The 26,095-nt window shown below is 44.2% G+C and overlaps 2 protein-coding genes across 7 annotated transcripts in view; one reads left to right on the forward strand and one right to left on the reverse strand.

The window, feature by feature from the left end:
- The window catches only part of LOC118783372 (huntingtin-interacting protein 1-like), a 34,262-nt gene extending 28,092 nt beyond the window's left edge, over positions 1 to 6,170 (forward strand). For all 3 annotated transcript variants that reach the window (XM_036537208.1, XM_036537209.1, XM_036537211.1), the window contains 5 exons: positions 553 to 658; positions 1,537 to 1,660; positions 2,567 to 2,628; positions 2,980 to 3,097; positions 3,752 to 6,170. In XM_036537208.1, coding sequence (XP_036393101.1) covers positions 553 to 658; positions 1,537 to 1,660; positions 2,567 to 2,628; positions 2,980 to 3,097; positions 3,752 to 3,762 — 421 coding nt within the window. In that variant the 3' untranslated portion in view covers positions 3,763 to 6,170. The remainder of the gene's footprint in view (positions 1 to 552; positions 659 to 1,536; positions 1,661 to 2,566; positions 2,629 to 2,979; positions 3,098 to 3,751) is intronic.
- Positions 6,171 to 13,301: 7,131 nt separating this feature from the next.
- Positions 13,302 to 25,986, reverse strand: LOC118783864 (protein yippee-like 2). 4 transcript variants are annotated; one of them, XM_036537826.1, is made up of 6 exons: positions 25,805 to 25,986; positions 19,157 to 19,388; positions 18,076 to 18,119; positions 16,887 to 16,995; positions 15,459 to 15,513; positions 14,994 to 15,070 (listed from the first exon to the last, which is right to left on the reverse strand). In XM_036537826.1, the coding sequence occupies exons 2-5, from the start codon at positions 19,271 to 19,273 to the stop codon at positions 15,463 to 15,465; spliced, it is 321 nt and encodes a 106-aa protein (XP_036393719.1). In that variant the 5' UTR covers positions 19,274 to 19,388; positions 25,805 to 25,986; the 3' UTR covers positions 14,994 to 15,070; positions 15,459 to 15,462. The 4 variants fall into 4 exon arrangements, with proteins under 4 accessions (XP_036393720.1, XP_036393716.1, XP_036393719.1 ...); XM_036537823.1 differs by lacking the exon at positions 15,459 to 15,513 and having other exon boundaries at positions 13,304 to 15,070; XM_036537824.1 differs by lacking the exon at positions 14,994 to 15,070 and having other exon boundaries at positions 15,111 to 15,513.
- Positions 25,987 to 26,095: the final 109 nt, after the last annotated feature.

Consider the following 26,095-nt stretch of genomic DNA (forward strand, 5'->3'; position numbering starts at 1 on the left):
CAGGATGACTGTGCATCAGTCTATAATGCTCACAAAGAATATGGTGTCTATATTTACCGGTGTATTTAGCAGAATTATATTAAATCACTGATATAGTGAACTGAGGGTTTTCCAATGTGGTTGGGGTGTTCTGAAACTCATGTTAAGGGGTCAGATGCCATGCCAGAATAATAATCCTTAAGCAGTGCCAGGTCTGGGAGTTGTGGAAACTGAGTCTGGGGACCCATGGGGAGGTAGACTCACACACTGTGTTCTGGTGGTAAGGTTGCATCCCTATGACAGGCAGCAGTGTGGCATAGTAGTACAAAGCAAGGTTTGCAGCCCAAGGTTCATAAACCTTACGATATAAATGGATGACATGTGACCTGTTAAAGCTGCTAAATCTGAGGATGCCTCCCTGGCAGGTGATGGACCGTGTTTGAGTGACACTGAGGCAAAGTGGGCATGGTGTTGTGATGATTGCTTGCTCTAGACTGTCCCTATAAAGCCGTGAGAGGCATGGCAGGAGCCGGGAGTTAGCAGTGTGGGAGTGAGCGTGTCGTGTCTCTGCAGGGACGCGGCCGACCTGGTCGTACAGGGCCGGGGCAAGTTCGAGGAGCTGATGGTGTGTTCGCACGAGATCGCTGCCAGCACAGCGCAGCTGGTGGCCGCCTCTAAGGTGAGCCAGATCGGAGACCTGTGCGTCTGCAATCCTCACACAAGTAGCACACACAACCTTGACACAAAACTAAACCATCAGCCTAATCATAACACAGCATCGCAGTTTGAGAACAGTGCAGGAGCCAGCAGAGCAGAGCTGATAGGGATAGGATTCTGCTGATGGTTTGTTTTAATGGGGTTTTGAGTAATGCAAATGAGCACCACTGTGCGGTTAAGGTCTTGCTCCTGTGAGCACACTAATCAAGTGGAAACGACGACTAAAACAGGCCTAATTAGTGTCCCAAAATTCAGCCACAGATGCAATTTGTATGTCTGCTTAAAATATTGCCACAGGATTTGCATATGCAAGCCTATCGCAGAGTACAGACGCTTATCTTACAGGAAGCAGGATTTTGTATTTAAATGAATAGAAATGGCTCTCATAACCACTGTTCTTGGATTGGTGCTTATGCATTTACGCTCAGTGATGGTGGTTCCCCCTGCTGGCAAAATTATAATATGACATCACTATAATCAGGATACACTCAGATGTGTGTCCCCTGTGTTCAGTAATAGAAGATCAAATTCAGTCTAATTCCCAGCAGTGTCAGATAGTCAGTTGGAAGATACAAGCCTAAATATATACATTCGGCAAAGTCAACATTTGGGTGACATACAAATACTCTTTTCACATTCTATTCAGGACAGCAAACTTTATTTGCCTTTCTCCTGCCCTTTGAGCTCATTCTTCTTCGGGTTCTGTACTCTGCTCTGAGACAGAAATGGCATGAGCATGTTAACTTGTGTCCGGCATGGAGTGTATCCACGGCAATGTTAATTGTGTCAGTTTTCCAGCTGACCCTGGGTGACATCACCCCTTTCGTCTCTGTCTGCCAGGTGAAGGCGGACAAGGACAGCCCCAACCTCGCGCGTCTGCAGCAGGCGTCCCGAGGGGTCACGCAGGCTACCGCAGGGGTCGTGGCCTCCACCAAATCTGGAAAATCCCAGATTGAGGAGACAGGTGAGACCTGTTTAGAGGGTGGAGCTGTGGGGTTGGGAGGGAGGTACCCCTATCTCTCACATGTCCTCCATTCAGTATACTCTACCCCTATGGAAATATTTTTTCCTGGAAAACAATTGCAAAACAGGTTATCCACTTAAAATTCAAAACTCATATCTCACAGCTGTAGCACTGCTCTTCAAGTGTTTGAAGTTGTCACTTCTGTAGTAAAACTCTGAACTGTGTCTGGAAGCAGTGAACTAGAAGCTATGGTAGGCTGTTTGGTCGGAGGGTGAAGGGGGTTCAGGTGTGTGGCGGAATGTCCTCTCTCACCCCAACCCCTGTAGAGAATGTGAGCGGCGGGGTAGCTCAGGGTGGAAGACAACAGGACCAGGCCGCCCGCAGGCCCTGATGATGATCGTGCTGTTTACTCCATGTAGGATTAAGTAAGCCTGGGGATTGTCACCACAGGATCAGACTGACAGTGTGTGGGCGTGACCTTTTGCAGCTGAGCTATGGCGCAGTTAACTTGATTGATGCATGGCCATTATATTGCCTTATATAGTTACAGTTACACACAGTTGGTTGAATTGTTTTGTGAGTCAGTCTCAACTGCCAGGAATTCTGCTGTTCCTTCCACACATTTCTCCTGCGAGTTTATACTGCATTGTTCTGAAATTCGTGTGGCACTTCCAGTAAGTGTAATATCGGTTTTATTTATTTTGCTCCTCAGAAGGATGATCTCATTTCCCTACCTTTGAGGTTGAGTGGTTAACTGACCTTGCCTTTGGCTAAGCTTTCTGCAGGTCATCCTGACCAGTGCTGCCACTGAACAGTAGCTGTGGCAGAAGCTGGGGTGGGCGTGTTCACTGCTGGAGGTAGCTTGAAAGGGTTGTCATTGGTTGTTCTCTCCCTCTCCTTTTCCAGACACAATGGACTTCTCCAGTATGACCCTTACTCAGATCAAGAGGCAAGAGATGGACTCACAGGTAAGAACTGGCATTCGATCTTCACGTTCATTGAGGAAAGCCTTCTTCGCCAGCACCACTATATTCCCTTGTGTGTGTGTGTCGTGTGTGCGTGTGCGCGCTCGTGTGTGGATGTTTATGTGTGCGGATGTGTGTGTGTGTGTGTTTGTGTGCGTGAGTGCGTGTGCTAATGTGTGCACAAATGTGTGCGTGCGTGTGTGTGTGTGGGTGTGTGATGCAGTTCTAACCCGATGGGTGAGTGTTTGTGTGTGTGTGTGTGTGTGAGAGAGATGCAGTTCTAACCCGATGGGGGTGTGTGTGTGTGTGTGATGCAGTTCTAACCCGATGGGGGGGTGTGTGTGTGTGTCTCAGGTGCAGGTGCTGGAGCTGGAGGCACAGCTTCAGAGAGAGCGTGAACGTCTTGGGGAGCTGAGGAAGAAACACTATGAGCTCGCTGGGGTTTCGGAAGGGTGGGCAGAGGAAGAGGACGGTCAGTCCCCACTTACCTCTTCCTACTACTCAGCCTAGACAAGGTGCCAAGAGCACCACAGAGAAAGAGAGGGGGAAGCTGTGCCACACACACAGAGGCAGAGAGGGTCATCTAGTGGCCATTTTATATTACTGCAGCCATTGTTAAGGATTTTGTGTACAACACGTCCTATGTATTAATACTGCATACTGCACTGTGTGTACTGGTTTAAGATTTCCTTTATCTTTAAGCTGGTTTTGTTCTGTAAAGATTGTGTCATTCTCAGCTGTGCTTTTCCTCCGCTTAAACCATTTCAACTACTCACTCAAATGACAACAGAAGATACTTGTCATTTGAAATGAGAAATATGGCATCGAAATGTGCAGAACCTTCAAATGAGACATTAACAGAACATATGTGACAGGAAAATATAATCGTATGTGCAGTTAAAAAGTACAGGAGAGAAACCTTGGGCTGGAAAATGAGAAGACTGATTAAAATTCTTGATATTCCCTCAGCCACACTGCTCTCTGAGCCATGAGTGAGAGTGTAGAGAACAGTGCTGATTGCTGAGGGCTATTCAGAGATCTGTGCGGTTCTGTGGGGAGAAGGGAGTCGTTTGGTATGTGAGCTCAGTGTGAATGCAAAATAACTTCTCTGGTGCTTTTTCTGCAGGTACAGGTTGAGGCCTGCTCCACCTCTCTCCATACTGGCCTGAAGACTGGGCTTCTTCCTGCCTGTACCATCTGTACTGGTTTTACATACTCTCCATTTTGTTCTCCTTATTTTTTTTTTTTAACTTGAAGCCAAATAAAAAGGTGCTCCTCTTTTTAAATGTTCTTCCCCCACCTCTGGGGTTTGAAGGCTTCCACATACAAAGCAATGAACAGTGACTGAAAAGGGGGACAAAAAAAGGCACAGCCTGCCTCTGGCAGCAACACGTAGACAACTGGAAAACCACAAGCTTACTGACGATCCATTTGCCTTGTGTCCATCTTTAATCCCCATGACTTTTTTTTCTCTGGACTCGAGAATAGTGCATCTTGCACCCTCTCAACCTCTTAACCTCCCAGCATGAACTTCTGCCATCCATCCTGCACGGTGCCTGCGACAGAGAGAGGTGCGGAGCTGAATCCCCCGCAGAATGGGTAGGGTTGACACCAGGTCATCCTGCCCATCATAAATGCCCCACAGGGCCCCTGGGCTGGGAGGAGCATTGTGCAATCAGAATGACAGGTCAGGTGTGTCTCCAGCTACATTCCCAGAAAGCAATCTTCCTGCACTGTAACGATTTGGCTCACTGCTTCTTTACAATGAATCCTTCATCTGCACTAATCCTTGCATAGTGACCTCCCCCTTCAGCCTCCAGGGGTTGTCCTGCACCACTGGGACCCCTTTTGATGTGTGTGTGTGTGTGTGTGTGTGTGTATTTGTGTGAACTCTGTTCCTATTATCCAAGTAATTTTGCACACTAATTGTGACTTGTACAGTATTTGCAGGGCATGAGGGAGAAGTACAGTGTTCGTATATACTAATTCCATTTGGCTTTTCAGCCAGGGATTGGCTTGCCAAGAGGTGGACTCAGGGATTTCCTGAGCCCCGCACCTCTTCTCATTCATGATGTGTGACAATTTCTTCGAATTCTCCAGTTTGCCATTTCAGCTGCCATTTTGCAGAGATAAAAATTGTACAGTTAGGGGTCTAGCAGGGCTCCTAGTTTACATTGGGATGTGACGCAGTTAGATGAAGGAAAACTTTGTGACTGTCTTCATTCACAAAACAGAACACCCATACTGACTTCAGTCATTTTAGGATCTACTTCCCAAAGGTTAAGGAAAAAGTAGCCTTGGTATGACCTCTGACATCAATATGACCGAATTATCTGTGACAAATAAAGGGCGAGTTGAGTATTAATTAAGTCTATGAAATGGGAATCCATGAATTCAGCAGCTATCTATAGAGCATGGAGAAGCCTCTCCAGCATAATCAGTATTACCCCATGAGACTTATAATTCAAAGTCATTTTCCTATACATGTGGGCAGTTTGCAAAGGATGCACAAAGAGTGAAAGGAGGAGCCAGTGCCTTTGGAGGGATTGGGTTGAGATGCTGTCTGCAGCTGTAGCTGCACCAGTGTTGGTATTTTAATTAGGGTTTTTCAGGGTTTCAGTGTTCCAGGTGGTTTTTTCCCCCCAAATCTCAGATTAAGATGGTAGTGAAAGCTGTCCTAAGTTCATGGCCTCTGCTGAACTTCAGGAATCATCCCAGCAGTTTCTGCTGGACTCAAGGAGTTGAGTTTTTGGTGGGTCTGGGGTAGGAAGGGGCTTCTTGGCCCAGAGAGAGTGAAAGAAACCACAGCATTCCGCATCCTTCCACAGGCCTTTTCTCTGCTTTCCAGTGGACTGTAGCAATCGTGCTTGTTGCCATCAGCAAGGTGTTTGCATCTTCCCAGCAGTCTATAACTGTGTCAGCCTTTCAGCACACATACAGGGTGTGCTGCATCCCCAGGGAGCAGGCCACCAGGTGAATGGGCCCTGAAACGTCTTAACCATTGATACGGAGACAGTTCCTTTGACACTTGAGATAACGGTTTTCACTCAACTCAATGCATCTGCCTGGTGGAGTCAAGGGAAAAAAGACAAAGCTCTAAGAGTAGCAGCTCTGGGTCACTCTGTCACTGTTGGAGCTTAATGTTATTAGATTGACTTGTCATGGTTGCACCTTTTAGTATGTATTTCTGTTTCAGTACAGGATATGTACGTGTGGTTGTGCTTTTATTGGGAGTGTTTTTGTGTGACCAGCTAATTAATTTTAACCCCAGCCCCTGTCATTCTTGTTTTGTTGCACTGCTTTAGTTTTGTAAGGTTGTAACACTGGGTATTGTATTATTTTCCATATTTCCATTGAAATTCCATTCCACTGAACATTTTTCAACCTTGACTGGTGTCTTTAATATGGCACCTAATGTGTAAAGAGCTTCCGTTTTATTGAAAATGTGAGAAACTTGGCAGACATTTCATCCTCTCTGTACCTCACTGTACTGTGATCTTTTTTTTTTTTTGGGAAACAGCACACAACACTATCTAATTTCAAGAAGCCCAAATACATATTTTTTTTAGCTGTGGGAGTATAGGTGTTTTATTATATGACCTGTTATTCAATTAATATTGCTGGTGTTCAGCTTTTAGAGTGGATTGCACTCACTAGGTAAATATAAAAATTTAACTAACATGTGAAATGATTTTCACATGGTGAGCTGCTTAACGATTTTACAGTGTTGCCTAGATGAATCCAGATGAAACGTCAGTAGAATCACAATATCTCACTCTCCTGGAAGTGTTTACAGGTCCCCTGTGTCCTTAGATCTGTCCAACAGCAAAATCAATTTCAGAGAGTGCACCTCTCTGAATTGGACATAATGAAAAGTTTAATCACGGAAAGTGTCACCTGTAGCAGGGCTGAGGTGATCCTCGCCATGGTAACGTCACGGAAGTCGAGACCGGGGATTAAAGGTGCGGTGTTGGATAACGTTCATTAATATTTCAGCATTGTAACCTGCGTGTTTTAATGCTGTTATGTAAGGAAAATACATCACTCACAGATAACCCTGTCATTAAGTGCTTGAACAATAGGGCTTTGTGTTTGGACCAGACTGGGGTTGCATCATTGTTGTTGCCTCCCTGTTAGGATTTCTGATGATGTAATAGGGTTCACCCACGCTGTCTGAAATCTACTAAAGATCAAGAAGCCTCAAGAAGTCCTGCATGAAATACAAGGCAAATACTAGTCAAATGTGACAATGGAAAGTAGTGTTATAGGAACACTGTCTTCAAATTGCCCTCACCGTATGAGCTTTTATATTGAGCTGAGCAAATTTCAGTGTTTACAGATGAAGGACCTAAGGATAAAATCTCTCAAGATCCCTACTCTCACAACATCAAGAGCATCATCCATTGATGTACTCTTAGTTAGCCATCTTTTAAGCTTTCAAGACTTTAAATCTTAGCTTCCATTGTCTGAGGGAAAGCTTGTTATAGTCAGTTGTGGAAATTATATTGCTTCTATATAAATTGTTTTTGTGTGTATGGAACAAACAGTATAGTGGAAATGACTACGATCAAAACAGTTGAAAAAAACTCCTCTTTTGTAATCTCTTGTATTTTCCAAATAACTGTATGAGCGATGGGAGTTCAGGAGGTATCTTTGCATCGCTGCCTTTGATCTGCATTCCAAAACTCAAAGTAGCTGCACAAACACCAACATGCCTGTACTTCTGTGGGTGACCACCAGAGGTCAATCTCAGCTGTCATCTAAATGAGACAAAACTATATTGGGGGAGACTTAGCTCTTTGACTTTGTTCTGAACGTCCAACTTTTTGTCTCTATGACTTTGTAAAACAGCTCACCCATTCATTGTAAAACTTGATGTAGATTCAGAGTTGTGATTAAACTTTGTATCCATCAATATACAATATGTCAATAAAAATATCTGAATTACTGTCTGTATCTTATTGTCCTGGTAGGTAAGGAGTATCATAGGTGATATGTATAATCTGAAGGCTTTTGTCAGGCAGGGGTCACGTGCTGGCTTTCCATGTCATGAAGCTATTATCATAGGCTCAAAAGGAGGCGCCTTGTATGTGAGATGATGCTTCCCATCTTTCCCGTCTCTACTTTGCAGGCTCAGTGGTTTAAACCACTCTTCTTTCAAACTCCTGTAGAAGTACTAAGGAGCTTTTGATAGGCAGCAATGTGTGGAATCAGTAGGAAATTAAATTTTTTAATAAATATTAAATTGGCCCCATGCTCCTGATGTTTCCCTTCCCCATATTCTTCTGCCATGTTTTGGTGAAAGACTTCACACCCCTGTCTTCGCCAAATTCACCCCCCAACATGAACTGACAGTGACACTGGAGGATTTGGGTTCTGTTTCTAGTCACAATATCAGAAGTAGAGTGAGCGCTGGCTACTCCAATGGGGCAACAGCTCGCCTGAACAGGTTAGTTGTGTAAAGGAACACATGGGCCTTCAAGGTTGCTGTCGATGCTAAACAAACCCTGATTTCGGTTACAGTAGTTTTACGGGTGCTTCAGAAGATTTGGACAAGCTACTGCCTTAAATTACAGCGTAAGCTCAATGGGCATGTTCATACTTCAAAGATATCAAAAAGTGGTTTTCAGCGGTGTCTACATTCACAACACATAGAGACAGGATCAGATTGCTCCTGTTAGCATTGTCTCACTGGACCGAAGCAGGTTAAGACCCTGGTTGAGACATTTTGCCTTACACTTTGTTTAGCAATTATCCAACTATGTGAATAGATAATTTGAGAAATGAGACCGATGTAGATCGAACTGCGGGACAGCAAAAAGCGGCGGAGGCTTTAGCAGTCCCCCTTTTGTGCTGCCACAGGCTTTGTGGTCTTTTCTCTGTTTTTGTGTCCCTGTCTGTCAGCAACAGAGAGCCCCAATCGCTGACACTCTCAGCCTGCCAGCTGGGCATGTCAAGCCACTGTTTGTGGGACAGATGGACCCTGTGCCACCTGAGTACAGTGATCAGATTATCAGTGGCCTGCCAGCACCGGGACCTGCGAGCCAGGTCAGTGCCTCAGTTTGAATCTGCATCCCCTGGATCCCTTTTCCTAAGGTGAGGCAGAGCCCAAAGCTGACTCAGCTCCCGCGGTGTTGGGAAACTGGAGATCCGTCGGCGGTCGTTGCGGTTCCCATGCACCGGGGGCCCAGCAAAAACAAACACAAAGAAGTCAAGCCGCGCTGGTGACAGTTTCGCAGCTGCCTGCAAGCCAAGGCAGCAGACTCACAATGCGCCAAGCATGAATCGCAGCCATTGTATCTCCATAACACCCAAAATGCGGACAAGCGCAGATTTTACCAGAGGGGTGAATTTTATGAACCACGCCCTGTATTAATCACAGTTCTTAGCTTAGTAAGCACTTTGGCAGGGAGGACACTGCGTGTGGCTAAAATAATCTGATCGGCTTCATTGGCTCATCCCGTGTGCATTTAGCAACACCATCATGCAAAGCGCTGCTGCTGCTACTGCTTCATTACGTCACACCCAGCCCACACGACAGCTCCGTCTCAGCCTCGTGGCGACCTTCAAGGCAGCGCGTCTCCAAGGGCGCCGTGGAGGGACGTGACAGATCTGTGCATTTCGTTCTCTGTGTGTTTGATTATGCACTGCATGTGAAGGCTCTTTACTGGCAGATTGCCTGACTCTAACCTCTGCCAGAGAGGCTTGCGGCTGCATATGTACGTGCTCAAGACTTATCCCATTACGTGCGCACATGCACGCGAACAGATCTAAAAACATATACTAGAGATAAGCGAATAGACATGCCCATCTCTAATTTATATTTATAGAGATGTAGGCAGATCAATCTGTATAAAATGGAACTAAAGCGGAGATTAAAACTATCCCTAATCCAGATTGAAAATACCACTGTGAGTCACTGATCCATTTTTGCGGTCTTACATTACCATATGAAAGCAGTTTGTGAATGTACTGCATGTGTTGGAACAGGAAGTGCAAAATGCTGCCCACTGCTGATGACTGGGCTGGATATACCATGCTGTGCTTACCATTTTGTGTCCTGTGTGTGTGCTATGTTGTGTGTCTCTGTAAAATGTCTGAGTTGTGTGTCATGTGCTGTGTTGTGTGCTTCTGCTTCTGTTCTGTGTTACGCCGCACATAAACTGAGATGTATTTTGAATCTGCTGGGAAGCATTGTGAACAGTATCCATACTGTGAACCGAGGTGGGTTGTGTATCTAAGATGCATCTGTACTGAGCTGTGTGCTGTGTCTGGTGTATCTGTCCTATGCTACCTGCACCTATAGATGTGTCTTCACCTGAGCCGTGTAGTTTGTTGTGTGTGTGTGTTGTGTCTGTGCTGTCAGTGCTGCATCTGTATGTAAATTCTGTGCTCTGTCTGTCCCGTGTCTGTGCTCAGCTGTGTGTTGGAGCTGTGCTGCGTAACAGGAAGGGATGGCTCAGCGAAGAGTTGTGCTATTTTTAGTCCCTGCAGGTTTTGGCTTGTTGGAGACGTGTTCTGTTTCGGGCTGCTGAGCTGTGGGGAGGTGGGGATCCAGCAGGAGCAGTTCTTTCCCCCCGACTCTGACTGCTGCAGTCTTCCCACAAAGCAGAAGCCTGCAGAGCAGACAGGCACACATACCAGTTTTATTAATATGCTCCAGCTGTAGCCTGTGTCTGGCTATATATTCTCTCACATCGCTCATTATGCACTGTGAATATTCTTTATTCATCTTAGAGAAGCTGTGGTTTCTCAGAGAGAGTCACAGGGAAAGCCCTGAATTAGGTGAAGGAAGAAGAAAGTTTTTTTCCCACAAGGCATTCCAAACCAAGTGATTTTTTCCATTCAGTCCTATAAAAACAATGTGGAATGCTCTCCCAAAGCCCATATTCCTCTGCAACCATATATATCTCTCCAGAAAGAAAGCTGTCCATGCCCAAACAATGTGCAGACTCAACAGTCTGCTGTGGTTTTCTAAGTTGCTCAAGGCTTGATCATTCCAACATGTGCTTATCAATGACAGGACTACAGGCATTTAGCAATCAATCCAAGCAACAGATGCAAGTAGCTACATTATGAAGCCTTGCTGCATCCCTCAGGAATGTTTTATCACACCAGAAATGTAATTGCTTAATATTGTAATTGCTTTACATGTGAGCCATTCCAGAGTTACTGTTCATTTGGACTGTCACATATTCAGAGGAAATTAATATGTTTTGTTCTGTTTTGCAGCGGTGTTGTTTTGTTGCCATGTTAATAATAGCACAAAAATGCAGGCAGTATTCAGTGTCAATCACAGAGCAACGGGATAGAGAAGGGAAGCAGAGGCCATGGGTTCACTGGGCAGGTGGATCTGCTCCATGTGTTTGTAACCGTGTGAACACGCCAATGTCTGCCTGTGTGGGTGGATACAAGTATTCCCTAAGCAGATCGATAACAATTCCTCGACTATCTTACTCGGCATGTATGGAGGTGCTAGATTTTACTCTCCAAGTGCGAGCTGTCTCTTTGCTCTTCACAGAACCGAAACAACTGCCCTCCGAAAGGGGTAACGCAAACATGAGGTCACTTAAAAGGGAAAAGATCCCATCCCTTAACGTCAGCATTCTTACAGTCAGCACTTTAAGAACAAACATGGCCCACTCCATCTTGGATTCCTTGGATTCTACCAGTGATATTTCATGACCTTCACTTCCGTTTCTTTGGTTTTTATGAGTATTTTTATGGAATCAGTCATTATACAGTGCATTGATATCACATCCATTCAAGATCAAGCCTTTATTTAACAAAAGAAATGAACAAACAAAAGCTAACAAATAGATAAAACACGAATATGGAATTATATTCCAAATTATGTCTGTCACCCTTTGCCCTTTAGAATGCCAGGTTAGTTCCAACTCCCTGATCCTACACGTATCTTATATAAACACTACCCTCTTTTTACTACCTTCTGTATCCACGCTTACAGAAAAGGGGTTTCATGGTATCAGGAGAGATTATAATTTACTATCAGGTATACTGTTGGGTCTATTCATAGGTATAATTTGGAACATGACTTCAAACCAGTGTGTCATATTTGGGCTGCATCTTTTTCAAGAATTCCCTGCATGCTTATAGTGATTAAAACATTTTGGGCTCTGTTCATACAATCATTTACATATAGGAAAATCTAACAGGATCTAATCTAAGCTTCAGAATAGGGGTTCACTTTGATTGTTTTGTCATTACAGCATTCTTTTTGCATATAACATTGCATATAAACAGGTGCGAGTTTGGAACACAGCCTCAGCTTTTGATATTTCTCAAATGTTATCACATGCTTTTTATTTTGCACTCTCTAATTCCCCAAGGGTAGCTACTATTGAGACATCAAGTTCAGTTACAAATAGCTGCAGTGATAACAGTAGGCAGTAGCTTTGTTTCAGGGCTTATTCTTACAGTCATAATGCAGTGTTATATTCTGGCCCTTTAATATGCTGTGAAGCTCCATATTGCATATTCAACATAGTTATCATAATTCTAACCGAGGGCTGACTAAGGACTTGAGGTGCCAGGATGAGAGGCGTAGCCAGTCTGCAGGGTCAGCCGAGGTTTCTGAACAAGCACAGCAACCTCTCTATCTGGGAGAAGAGGAGTGCACACCGCTAAAAATAAGCAGCGCTTTAACTAACTGTTTATTTGGATGAGGACTTCGCAGGACACCTCTAATTTATTCTCTAATGATGCTGCAGCATCCGTGTACAGACGGTTGCCATCACAGTCTTCACTGTGCTATCCTGAGGCATGCTCCAGATACTCAGCAATAACAAGCCCTCCTCGCTGTTGCTCCAGGAACGCGGTTGCTTGGAAACCTTGACCCGTGCAAACACCCCCACCATCTGTTGCAGTAATCAGGCCTCTTCAGCCGAGGAGACCTTTGTGAGACGGGCATGCCCTCTGGAAACATGAACAGGGCTGCCAGAGAGAGAGTGCTGGTATGAAGGCTGTCAGGCAGCCCTTTATCTTTTTGCAAGTATTTTCGGATGAGTATAGATGTTGCAAAGAAGCCCTGGGAGGGCGCCAACACGCGTGCAGTCATAATCTTGTGATTTCCCCATGATGCACAACACAATAAATCCGTTTATTGCATTTGCAATAGATGTTGTACACCTGGTACACAGGCCAATCTGCACCATCAGGTACACTGGATTTACTGACACTAAACCGAGGTCTTGGGCACAGACTGAAGGATGAAACACAGCTCAGAGAGTCACGACAGTTAAGTCTCCATATAAAGAAATGTCCTAACAACATGTTCTACAGCAAAGCGGCTAGACAGTAATGCCATAAACCACACTAACATCTTAGCTGAGGACTGATAAGAAGTGAATCTTTATTGATGAAGTTCCAATATCATTATCATTGTCTCTCTGTCCTTTACAAAAAAAAAAAAAACAATGAAATCAAAACATTTTCAAATAGTAAAAAAGTAGCAAATATGACTGTCAAGGGGCTTTAGACAGAAAGCACAGCATAGACAGAAATAATAATCACAATGGTAATAAATAAAAACAAACATTAAACATGACTATTTACATTGTGTAATACATACATAATACATAAATTATAATGCTCATAGTCTCATAGTGAATATATTTATAATATATTAACATCTGTAATTTACAAAAGCAAACAATGCAATATATCACAGAGAAAGGGTTATCCACAGCTGTGGCCTTCAGCCAATCAATCAAGCCTCCTTTTTCACACACTTTGCCCACGGAAAAATGAGATCTTCTCATTGGTTGACTTATATAGATGGGTGGGCTATTTGGTTGTGCTGGGGCTAAACAGCCTCTGACTGGGCAGCCCACTGCAAGTCAGTTGCTCCGACTACCAGTGGATTCCATTTTCCAAACAGGAAGTAATGTTTTCATTGTTGGTTATTGTTTTAGTGTGTTTAAAAAGAGTTAAGAGGCAGTGTAACAGACTGACTTCAGTAAACGCAGGGCATCACAGGCTAAGAAAGTGCTTCAGACAGTTGCTCTCCTCTTCAGATCTCACTTTCTGCTCCTGCACATCACACACTGATTTTGACAGCATACATTCAGAGTGGATCTGAACCACGCATCATAAAGGCGTAACACCAGCAAATAACATCTCATAAATGATAACGAGGCTGCCACAAGTGTTGTGTGCAAGTACAGCATTAGAAGGTGGAACCAGTATGGGCCATTCTATAAAGGGGAGAGACCTGGAACAATACCAGTCAAGCTTACACGTGAACAAATAAAACAGGCCCACCGCAATGTAAAGGCCAGCTAAGCAGTTTGAACCATTTCAGACATCTTGAGATACAGTCTCCTGCACAGTCACACCCTTGATCTCTCTCAGCAGGTCGTGCCATTTCCACCTTATGTCTGCCAATATTAAAACATAGCTTTCTTGCACATTTGGAAAGCCTGTAGAGAAGGGGGTTTAGCTGTAGTCTGTGATGGCACCCTAAGGTTATATCTCCAGGCTCTTCCAGCTCTTTGGCTGCCCCTTCAGTTATATTATATCTGTCATCATTTACTTTGATCCTATGCAGCCCCTACAATGCTGTAGAGGATCACACTGCAGGATAAAGACAGCACTTCCATGCAGTGTGCAGGAGCTCTATTCAGATCAGGGGTCAGGACCTTTCCTGTGTCCCTTCCTCAATGTCCATTGCCCTGGCAACACATCTGCAGAGACCCCAGTGACAGGCTTCTTTCCACATACACAACAGGATGTCTTATAACTGCCTGGATGCTGTCACATTCACCCGGGTGAGAAAGCCTGTTGGTTCATTAGCCAATGGCCCGGTGTGTTCTGCCAAGCAGGCGCTGCGCACCCTTCCCAGGACTCGAGAAACCGAGGCTCATCTGAAGCACTTTCCTCCCTGGCTGTGATGTCTTAGTTGCGTGTATGTGTGAGTGAGAGCTGGCTGGTGGGTGTGCCAGCATACATGTATGTGTGTGCATGCATGTGAGTGTGTATGTATATGTGCATGTGTGTGTGCGTGTGTATTTGTGTGTGAGAAAGGATATCAAGCTCTACTGTACATGTCGTCATGATTCTCACTACATTGCCCTACCCTCCCACACAAACACACATATACACACACATACATGCAATGCAGAGGTTATATGGGCTGCAATCTCAGCCCCGGCCTGGAACAGGCTTCTCTGAGCGGGAATCGCCCTCAACCATCCTCTCGCTGGGGACTTGTCTGTGTGTGTCTGGGGAGCGAGGAGCAGGGAAAATGGAAATAGAGGTAACACCAAAACAAAGTCTCACACTCATCCACACGCCCCAACCCCCCACCACCCAAACCCCCTCTGAACATGCCTACTCAGTCCCAGCCATTATCCTTGATCATGTGAGCCAGCTCGATGATGAACTTGCCCTCCTTGTACTTCTGACTGCTCTCAAAGGCATGCTCCTGTGGTGGTGGTGGTGGGGGGGGGGGGGGGGGGGGGAATGAGGGGAGGGGGGTGTGGCAGAGAGAGAGAGAGAGACATGGAAAGTTATCGTGAGTCAGGATACAGCTGGCGTCAGGGTCTAGACCGATATTGATTTCGCTTGTAATGAACAGGTCCTGATATTGACAGCTCAAACAAACACAGAGCTCATTCTCACTCATTTGTTATTTCCCCCCCATTTCAAAATAAGCATATAAACATGCAAAAAACGTAGGTTTAATGTGTCCTGCACTGGTACATACGCTATCTAGCCATTAAGCTAATGTCTGGATATTGATCTTTTTTTCTTTGCCTGACATATAACAAACATCTTTTCCATTCACACTAACGCCGGCTGCAGATGCCTACCATTTCAAAGCAGGGCCGGCAGGCGTGGTTGGTTATGTGCAGTTCTGGGATACATCTATTGAATAATTGCAAAAAGCATTTTAGGCAAATGGCATTATTAAGTCCTTGCGGGGCTACCCAAAATATCTATTTTGGAGATTACTGCAGTGACCGTGTATAATATGTGACACACAGACAGTGCACAGCCAAGTATGAAAACAATAACTCTCTTATTGCGTCCTCCAACATTATATGGAAAAAATAAATTACAAGCTCTAGTTTAGTCGCTTATATAAATCCAAACAGTCTTTGGAGGTCCATTTGACCCAATAAATTTGAGTGTATGCAACAGTGGAGTCTTGGGTCACAGCCACAACAAAATTACAAATGCAGTTTATACATACATGTCTAGACTATTTAATATTTGTTTATTCAGAACCTGGAATCACCCAGCTTGGATCTGCCCTATATCTGGAATTGGAGTTAGAATGTGTCTCTGCTGAGCCACACTTTTACTGCAGTATTAAATATTACTTACAGCTTGTATGCTACTCAATCTGTGTTCCCTTATTGTTACTTCAGGATGTTGGCAGCAATTCATACTGGAGTTACTGTTCTTTGAAATGAGTATTTAAATATGTATTTACCGCTCTGTGCTTCCTTGAGATATTTAGGTAGTTACTTGTAGTGCGATAGTGTGTCACGCTATTTGCGACAGTTTATTTGCTATTTGTAGTCTGTGCTGGTTATGTTCTTTAAGTCACCCCGGGTAAGACAAACTTTCCAAACAATTTAATAAATAAATGAATGAATGAGTGAGCATTAATCTTTTATTTACTGCATCATTTCATCTGCCCTTCCATGCTTTGATGGTGGTCACGGCAGGGTGAGGTTATTGAATTTCACAGTTGATAGGTGTACTAGGTCAGTGCCTCTGGTAACCTGACAATGACCTCAAAACAGACTTGTCATGGATATTAATAACACTCCACAGATGGAAAGTCCATCAAACACTCACACTCATCCTGTAAGTGTAACATGTTATATGACAACCTCCTGACTGCCACTAATCCAGCACTCTTCCCCTGACCTCCATTTCAGAAGTGCTTCAGACTGCTAACTGGATGTGCCATGCACTTCTGGGAGACATTAGAAATGTGTTAGAGCCTCACACTCAGTACGAATACAACAGCAGAATGGCACCATTGCACATCCCTCAAAGTCGGCTGCTCATCAAAGTGACATGATTCTCTCTTGCCTGCACTTACCACGGCATAATGTTAACTGCATCCTCTGCAACGATGGGCTCAACATGCGACCTTCATTGTGGCTTCATCTTCGAACTGAACTCAGAGCTCTGCTGCTCAAGCTAGGCACGGAGCGGCCTGACTGATCTGCTTTCATGTACTGCAGGTAAGGTCTGGCCCTTTGTTATTCCTGTGGACTCACGTATTTCCAGCCCAGTGTGGTTTTGCAGTTTTCACAGTAGATGTCAGCGACAGCATGCAGCCCCGTCAACAGGACCCTCTCTTCAGCTGGCCCACAGCCCACGTTCACCCTGAGAAAGAGATAAGCGCAAGAGAGAAAGGAAGAGATGAGAGGTAGAGAGAGGGAGCGAGAGAGACAGAGAGAAAGATGGAGGGGAAATGCAGACAGAAGGACAGAAAGAGGGAGCGAGAGGAAGAGAGGGATGAAAGAAAAGGAGCGATTAGCGAGACATGAATATGAGAAAAGGCAGACAGAGAGAATGGAGCCAAAAGAGGGGGAGGAGAGTGACAAAGAGAGGAAGAAGGAGAGAGTGAGGTAAAAACACAGGTTCTTTCAGCCACATCCTTACAGGACATTACAGCTATCCATCAGCACGCACAGGTACAGCACTGACAGCAGTGAAAGATTTACAGAGTAATCTGCACTGAGATCTACAGTGCTGGAAATATACCACCACCTCACTCTTTTATACTGAAGGTCGTGAATTTATCTAGCCTCTCTCTGCCAGGAGCTGCTCTGTGCGACGAGGTAAATAACCTTGCAGAGCACTGAATTATTCATCTGGTGGATGCTGTTATTTAAAGGAGCCTGGGTCTTGTTTTCTGACAGAAGCCCTATGGGAACAGAACCTGACTCCGTGCAGAACACCGGCCTCTACGCCAAAGACTTCACCCTCACGTCCCCTGGTTACGATAAGAGACTGACCGCACAAACACAAAGAGATAATATGGCTGATTCTGCAGACAATACCACAGCAACAAAGGGCGCTGCCATCTCTATATTAAGCACCTAGTCCTGGGACAAACTCTGTAAGGATACATTTGCCCTCTGCCCACAAGCAATGCTGTCTCTTATTGCCTTTCTACCTATGGCTGGAGTGCAAAGTAATCTCCATACATGACACAGAAAGAAGTGCATATCAGGAGAATAGAATATGTCGTCCATAGTTCTTGGATCTACCTCCGCCAATACTTTCAAATCAGAGAAATAAAAAACCATGATAAAACATGCCCGTGAATACAACTTTACACCAGTTTTCATTGTATAACCAATTTATATACCAATTTATGATCATTTCCATCCCCATCCCAAACATTCCCATTTCATCTGCTTTCAGTCTTTTTGTCTGGATGTGGATGAGAATACTCACACAGAGTTGAAAAGATATGCTCTGCCTTGACTCCCTTGAAAGGACTGTGAGAGAGAGAGAGAGAGAGAGAAAGGATAAAGTGAAAACCTCAATACTGGTGCTGTGAATCCACAGCCATTGTCAGTCACTCTCTGAAGGGCACTGATAGTTTTCTATCAATCCCAGTCTTACCAATGAAACATGCGCTATGATGCAGGTAGAGTTATGGTCAACACTAAATGGTTACCTGCTTTAATCAGTTGTTCAGTATATGCTCGGCTGGCTCATCTGATTCAGAACCAGGAGTAGTATGATAGACTTGGGCACTTCTAAGACATGGGGACAACATGACTATTGCTCAAGCCACTAAAGCCCCTCCCTCCCTCAAACCTGTGCTTGTTTCCTACCGGAGGGTGGATATTATACTACACTGTCCCAAATAGAGGGTGACCCACATTCTCCCCAAACACCCTCTCATCTTGCAGTCAGACACACAACCAGAGAGACCTAAACAGTCAACATTCTCACAAATAGCAGACAATGCAGAAACACAAGGTCACATACATACACACGCACACACACACACACACACACACACAAATGAGCACAAACATATCCATGTACTCACAGCAGAAATAACCTTCAGAACTACATATGCAAAAGTGCTCGACCAATATATATAGATTTTCAGCTGACGCGCGAGCACACAGTCACAGACACACAGGCATGTGCAGACAGACACTCTGGAGGGGGGGTGGGTGGGGGGGTATGTCTCAGTGGGATTTACAGCCTCTGGGACAGCCAGTCTGTCCTCGCGCAGCCTCTGCAGTGCTGCGTCACCACCGCCTCACACTCCCCCCACTAAGCATCACACGGCTTTGCGGAGCGGCCACTGCGAACGTGCGTGCTCAGCACTACACTGTGACATCATCGCACAGTAGAAGAAAAGGTTACCCAGGCTTTGAGTTCCACCGTTAAACCGATGTTTGTGACATTCCCACTGCATCCTTTTAGAAACATAATACCTTGCCAGTGACTGCCTTTTCGATGGTGCCACATTGTTAGTAGTGTGATGTGCAGAGAGGAGAGGGGGCACCGTTACCTTGGAGATAAGCTCGTCGTGGTTGGCCAGGTGGGCGCGGCAGTGGATGCAGCTGTAGGTGCGGTGGCAGCTGGGCAGGTAGGCCTGGAAGGTCTTGGAGCGTGTCATCCTGACCATGGGTGGGGTAGGGGGGCGGTGCAGGAAGGGACTGCCGGCCCAGGACGGCTCGCAGGGGAAGCAGCGCAGCACACAGGTGAGGGCCGTGGTGGGGAGCGGGGTGGGAGGTACACACCTGTGTGACAAACGCACATACATAGAGTTCACCTACCCTGTTATTACTGTCATCAACATGCCCACTGCCTGCATGCCATATACATACGCAGCCTGTACATACTGTACTAACTCCCTCACACCCAACTACGACTGTGCTTACAGGTACACACAGAGAACTACCTCTACGTGGACCAGGTCTGCTGAAGCACGGTCCACTGGATGTGCTGGCCGAGACCACTGCAGAGGTAGCAGCGCAGTTCTCACTGCATGCTGTACATGGAGCAGCAGGTCACAGAGTGTGGACCAGAGTTCACAGACGAACACAGTTCAGTGAGTCTTACTGAGTCAGGGTCAGTGGGGCCACAGTGCCAGTGTCAGAGTGGCATGAGACATGGCCTTGTTTTCTCAATGCTGGGATCCTTTCCAGCTGCGTGGGCCTCTATTATAATGAGACCACAGACAGAGTGCTGCTGTGCCCACGCAGACAAGCACACACACAAATGGCACTTCAGTTTGTCCAGCGTCCTGCATTCACCCGCTGCAGTGCTTTGCCCAGTCCCCTCCGCTTCAAAGACACACTCACACACACACACACAAACACACCAAGCAAATGGACTTTTCCTTTTCCTGCCCCCTAAATCGTGAGCATATTTTACCAGCCTGCCGAATGACATCAGGTCAGCTTGCTGAAAGACACCAACGGCACAGAATATCACAGACTGTGGGAGGTGAGAATCGTGTGCACAGAGTGTTGTTTCTTAGCCGTGTGGTTATTTTCGGATGTGAGAAGCAATGAAGACAGGATGATATGTGCTTGGATGAAAATCATATCACCTGATAGGTTGTAACTAAGAGGAGGATGTAAATTAGGACTATCCATCCTGAAGCAATTCCTTGAAAGACCCTTGAAATCTAGCGGTAACAATGGCATTGGACATTTTGTTATGGAAAACATCTCCATGAGTGTCCTTGTGTGTCATCTGCATACATTTCCATTGATGAATATCATGCACCTGGAATACTCTGCTGACTGGCAGTTCCAGCATTAAATCACACTTGATTCAAATCTCTTCTCATGCCCTCTAGAGTATGAACTTCTTTTGGTTGTAAATTTCATACCAGTCGGTTAGCATTTGCTTAGTTTTGCCCCCTCATATAGTGTTCCCTTCATGTAGGGTGTCCCAGAGGAAAATTAAAGCAGAAGGCTACCTGATTAGCTACAATACATCAGCACATTTTGTTTAATTTACTGCAGAACCCATGCAGTCATCTAGTGTGGTAATCACCAGTTTCATTGGATAATGTAAAAGGCAATTTAATGCTTTTTTTTATTGGCTGCACATGACTTTACTCTAGCACGGTGCAGAATTTTGGAATAGTAGTTAGGAACCTAAACTTGTATCAAGAGGGTGGAAGGTGGAATAGTGCTGTAGTACCCTTATGCAGTGTCCTGACTTTTAATTGCTTCAGTAAATATCCAGCCATTTAAATGGATAATATGTTTGCACTGCAAGTGGCCACAGTGTCTGCTAATTGCTCCCAGGTGGCTCAGTTAGCAAGACACTCACCTTGAGTGCATCCTGAGCCCTATCGCCCTGGTTCAAAACTGGAAGTGTCATCTGCTGGCAATGACCATGATCCCACAGCATGGGGACAAATTGGCCAAGGTTTCCTCATCTCACTGCTCTCAAGTACCCTGCGATTCATCAGGCATCTTTAAGTTTCTTTGCTGATGTCAGAGGAATACAGCCTATCCTCCAATTGGTGCCTACTTCACTGTGGTGCAGTGTGTGACTTCTGCTTCTCATCCCACTTCAGTGCCCCAGCACAAGTGCAGCTGCTGTGAGATTAGCCTAATGTACAATCGCTAAGTCCAAACTGGGTTGGACAAATGGGACAAATGGTCCGGTTAGTCTGGTAAGTAAATAATGTTGGGGGTTTAATAATTCCTTATATCTACACGGTGATCATTCAGTAATTTTAAGGTCCGCTGCCCATTCCCTTAGATTCTAAACTATTTCAGGTGATACCCATCATGCAAAAACCACATGAAACATTACTGTGGCACCATGGTTGAGATGTAGGGGACAGAAGCCAAGGGATAGCGGTTACAAAAAACATATTGTGTCATTATTTGTATCATCATCATCTGCTGCTCTCTAAATTTAGTTTCTCTTGATTTGTAGCACACTGTTTAATCACCGAGACCACGCCAGCCTCTTTGTGATAATGCCTGGCCCTGTGTATCTCATGCCAGGTTAGCCATCTGTCATTTTTGTTTGAGGGTACACATTCACCCTCTGGCAGTGTCGGCCAACAAGAGAAGAGGCCCTGCAATGACCCAGAACCCAGAAAACACAGGAACGCAGAAGAACAGCCCAAATGAAACTCCTTCAGTTGCAGAGCTATGTGCCAGGTAAATTATGATTATATTGCAATCTGATTTTCTTTAGGCTTAGGTCACCTGAATACCTCAGTCACACATTCACCAGCTCAGTCAAACTCTCTTAGTGGTGCCCTCCCCCACCTGTGATGTGAAGATGAGGAATGAACTGGGGAAATACTTTGACGAGCAGAGGCAGCGGCCACTGATCATATGCATTATCTCTGTGTAAGACAGCAGTTATCGCCTTTCTGTGTTTGTGTACTCAATGAAAACTAAAATCTAATTCAACCTTTCACCCGTAATCTCTCGGCCTCTGCTGGCAGTGAGTTCCCTCTGGAGAGTATCACTGCTGTAACTAGTCAAGAGATTGATTTAAGACAAGTCAATATTTATTTCCGGTTGTGTCCATGGCATTGACAACTGAGAAAGGTGAAAATATTTTGTACATTTGAAATAACAATTGTTATCAATACATGATTTCAGTTCATAAACAGTTGTGGCAAAAGTAACCATGAACTTTATTTATATAACTTATGTAAATGCTTTTTTCCTAAAAGGGACATCCCTCATCAGAAAAGGTGCATTATGCTGATAGATCTCAAAGCACAAATTGGGTTTGAAATTTAAAGGCTTAATTTCAAGTCTGAATTCAAGACTGAGGTGAAGATAAAATGATAAACATGACTTGTTCGAAAGATGTGTCCTTAGCATATTGTCTCTTTTAGGGGGAAGCAGCAAATGGCATTTGAAGCTACGGACATTCCAAAATAGAAGTATTTGGAAATACACACCCCTTCAATCCCATGAAAGACACACTGAAATCTCTGAAAATCCCTGAAATCCCTTTAATGCCTTTGTGTAATAACAAAGCTACAGGCTACACCGGTAGGCTTTGTGTCCTTGACCATAACAACCTTTATTATGTAATGGTGCTGTCTCTGATGATAATAATCATGCAAAATGGAGACAAGAAGAAGAATGCATCCTTGTACTTAGTCCTGCCCAGTACACATTAGTATATTCAGGCTAATCTTTTTTATTTTTTATAATCTTTTTTATTAATTTATTATTACTTAATTTATATTTACTTAAAATACCAGCAAAGTGCACCCTTTCTCCTCCCATATTATCTTACATTATCTACAACAATGTAGATTTTATAGAATCAACTTAAATTTTTATAGAATCAACTTAAAAACAGAATCTTAAAAAATAGGTTTGCTATTGCATGATTTGGATTCAGCTCTGCACTGGCACCACTGAGTTACATCTGTTACATTAACTTATTTATACTGAAACTGTCAATACAGGAACCCCATTATCACTATCTGTCTAATCTTTATGCAACAATGCAATTCTGCTTAGGGCTTCCTTTATGTCATCAACTTTAATTGATTCTCTAACAGAAGCATAGACATACATACACAACTAAAAATCAACACTGAATTCAGTTCAGAATTAAAGTAACATAAACAATAACAATTAGAATGTGACAGTTGGAACGGCATTTATGTATATTTATGTATATGCATGACTGAAATGTTTACAAGATTAAGATCAGAGCTGAAACTGACAATGGATTAAATCCAATGACGCACAAATGGGTGTTCAGTCTTGTAACACACTTTGTACCATTTATATTTCCTCAAAAAGGAAGACTAAATCAAAAATGAGACAAAAACAATGATGTAATCAACATAATTTCTAAGATTCTGTAGCTACTTCATTATTTTACTGATGTGGTTGTGATAGCAGTTGGGTGGGGTCAGTTCCACTAATTTCCAAATAATTTTAACTAGAATAAGAATCGCATTTGTATGGAACCGAAGAACTGAATTTGTATGGAAATAAACTGAAGGAATTCACTGGGGAGTTCAAAGGTGGCCCCGATATTAAAACCTGTTCCAGTGCACAAAAATTTGCGCTGCTGTTTTCAGATGAAAAACCTTTGTACTTTGATTCATTCACACAGGCACCTCTTTTGACTCCATTATTAACACTTGTTGGGTCCTCAGGGCCTTCCTTACTGGCAGCTCATGCATGAAAAACAAGGCCCTCTACAGGACATCCTCTTTAAGCCCCCCCAGAGTGGACTGCAACCTAGCATGCAGGAGGGATGGAGAGGGCAGAAAAGTGCAGGATGAGAGTCAGTGCGTGGGAGTATGTTTGTGATTACAAACATGCACCAGCATCCATGAACCAGGTCAGCAGCGGCGGCGACGACAACATGTGGGACAGTGTTTTAGCCACCAGACTGCACAGATGGCTGCTATGGCTGAAAACTAGCGAGTCACACCTTTAAAACCGCTGCCACACAGCTAGCCACTGGTGGTTATAGAAACACAACTAGCCGCCCTTCTTCATGAGCGTGACAAACACAATTTAGCTAGCACACAATGCGTGCTGTCCAGACTCCATAGAGGCATTGAAGAAATTGACTGCTGAAGGACAAGAAATGGAAAGGCATGGCAATGAAAGCTGCCACACACTTCTTCAGAGTCAACAATCCAAGCTCCAATCAAAATCCAAGTTTCTTAATTCTGTCATCACTTGGTGAGTGGGCTGGGCTTTGTATTATCCAACTTGAGTCAAATGTGCTAAAAACAACCCCTTATCGCAAACACACTCCACCCCTTCAAATGTACCAATTGTTCAGAATGGTCAACCTTTTCTTTGGCACAGAACCAGCCAGCACCCATTGTGAAATGTTGACAACTAAATGATGCCGGGAACATTTGAGGAAGTGCACTGATTAAGCCCAAAATCTATCTGCAACACCACACCAAACGCTCAATCCCAGCATGCTTCACTTGCTCCTGTTCTTCTTCCTACCAAGGCACTGAAAAATGGTGAACCTGGAAATGACAGTTCCACGACAAGAGGATGCTGCTGTTAAAATGACCTCATACAGCCAAGGGGTGCAGTTAAGTTGTATCTTACCATCCCAAAACTACACTAATGCATACAAAACTAAAGCAAATTGCAAAGAAAGCACTGTGTTCAGAAATATTATGTATAAAGGTAGTTACAATCAAGTTATTGTTGTTGCTTGACCAATGGAATTTGAATATCATTTAAAGTGAGTTCCAAGCCATCTAAAAAACATCAATACTGTACCACAAAAGATGAGATCAGTGAACCATCAATACACAAAGCACTTTAAAGTGGGCTTCAAAACAAACACAGACATGCTCCAATAATCTCCCATTAACTACTGCTGTGCATTTCACAACTAAGAGCTGTCTTGAGACACTTGACAGTGAAGCATTCTGGTTATTGCAAGTGTCGAGAAATCTAAAGCCATGCCAGTGAAACCTACCATGAGACTTCATATATGCCACTTGGGTGTGTATACAACACAAAATGAGACAGAGGTGTGAGATGTTAAATTCTGTGATCGATTCTACTCTCTGCAGCAGCTGCAGTGAGAATTGTATCACTAACACAAGGGGCTAAAATGTCAAGCTTTAAAAAATAAATATTTTAAGTACAAACAATTTTAAAAACAACATTCATAACAAATATGACGCAAGCACCAAACATTGGGACATGGTCACATCTAGATCATAAATGACTCGAACTTCAGATGAAAAAAGACACATACTGTCGTTTAACCTCATCATTTTTACATATTCGAACGTTTTATCTATGAATCGTTGGTAGACATGAATGCTGGACCCAGTCAATGCAATCTCTGCACTGCAACTCCTGCATCATCGACGCGACCGCCGCTGCAGTGCCAAGTGTTTTCGTTTGACGCTGCTGGTGCTGGTGGTGCAGGATCACGCCACTGGTAACGTTAGAAACGGTATGTTATAAAAACCAGCGCAAGCAATACCACTGCGGACCTCATCCCATGCCTGCAACAAAAACAACCACACTGGCACCTTCTGCAGCATGTGTTTACATCGATTTTTCACAATATCTGGCAAAACTGCCTTATGTTGCAATCAAAATTTTAAAAGACTTAAACTTTTATTTCGAACATCGCAACCAACGACATAACATTATAAGCAACCTAAAAATCCAACGTGGCATGATAAATTTACCTCTGTATTAAATAAAAACAAGTATGCTACCGTCGCACTCCCCCCTTTTCCTGTGGAAACGCCAGTTTATGGAAAGCAAATCCTTCGCATTCCTTTCGTGGCTAATTTCCTCCAACTCGGGTCCCTTTTCGCCTGAGACCAGACGCGCTGGTTTCGAATGCGTCGTACAAACTGAGCTGGCGTAATTGCTCGGCAGCATAGTGTACTTTTTCATCGGACAAACTGACAGCCCCGTCCGCCAACCAATAAAATCATACGGCATAGCAACACTTCGTTCATTGGCTATCGGTA

This window comes from Megalops cyprinoides, chromosome 9 (genome assembly GCF_013368585.1).
Source record: "Megalops cyprinoides isolate fMegCyp1 chromosome 9, fMegCyp1.pri, whole genome shotgun sequence".
Classification (NCBI taxonomy): Eukaryota; Metazoa; Chordata; class Actinopteri; order Elopiformes; family Megalopidae; genus Megalops; species Megalops cyprinoides.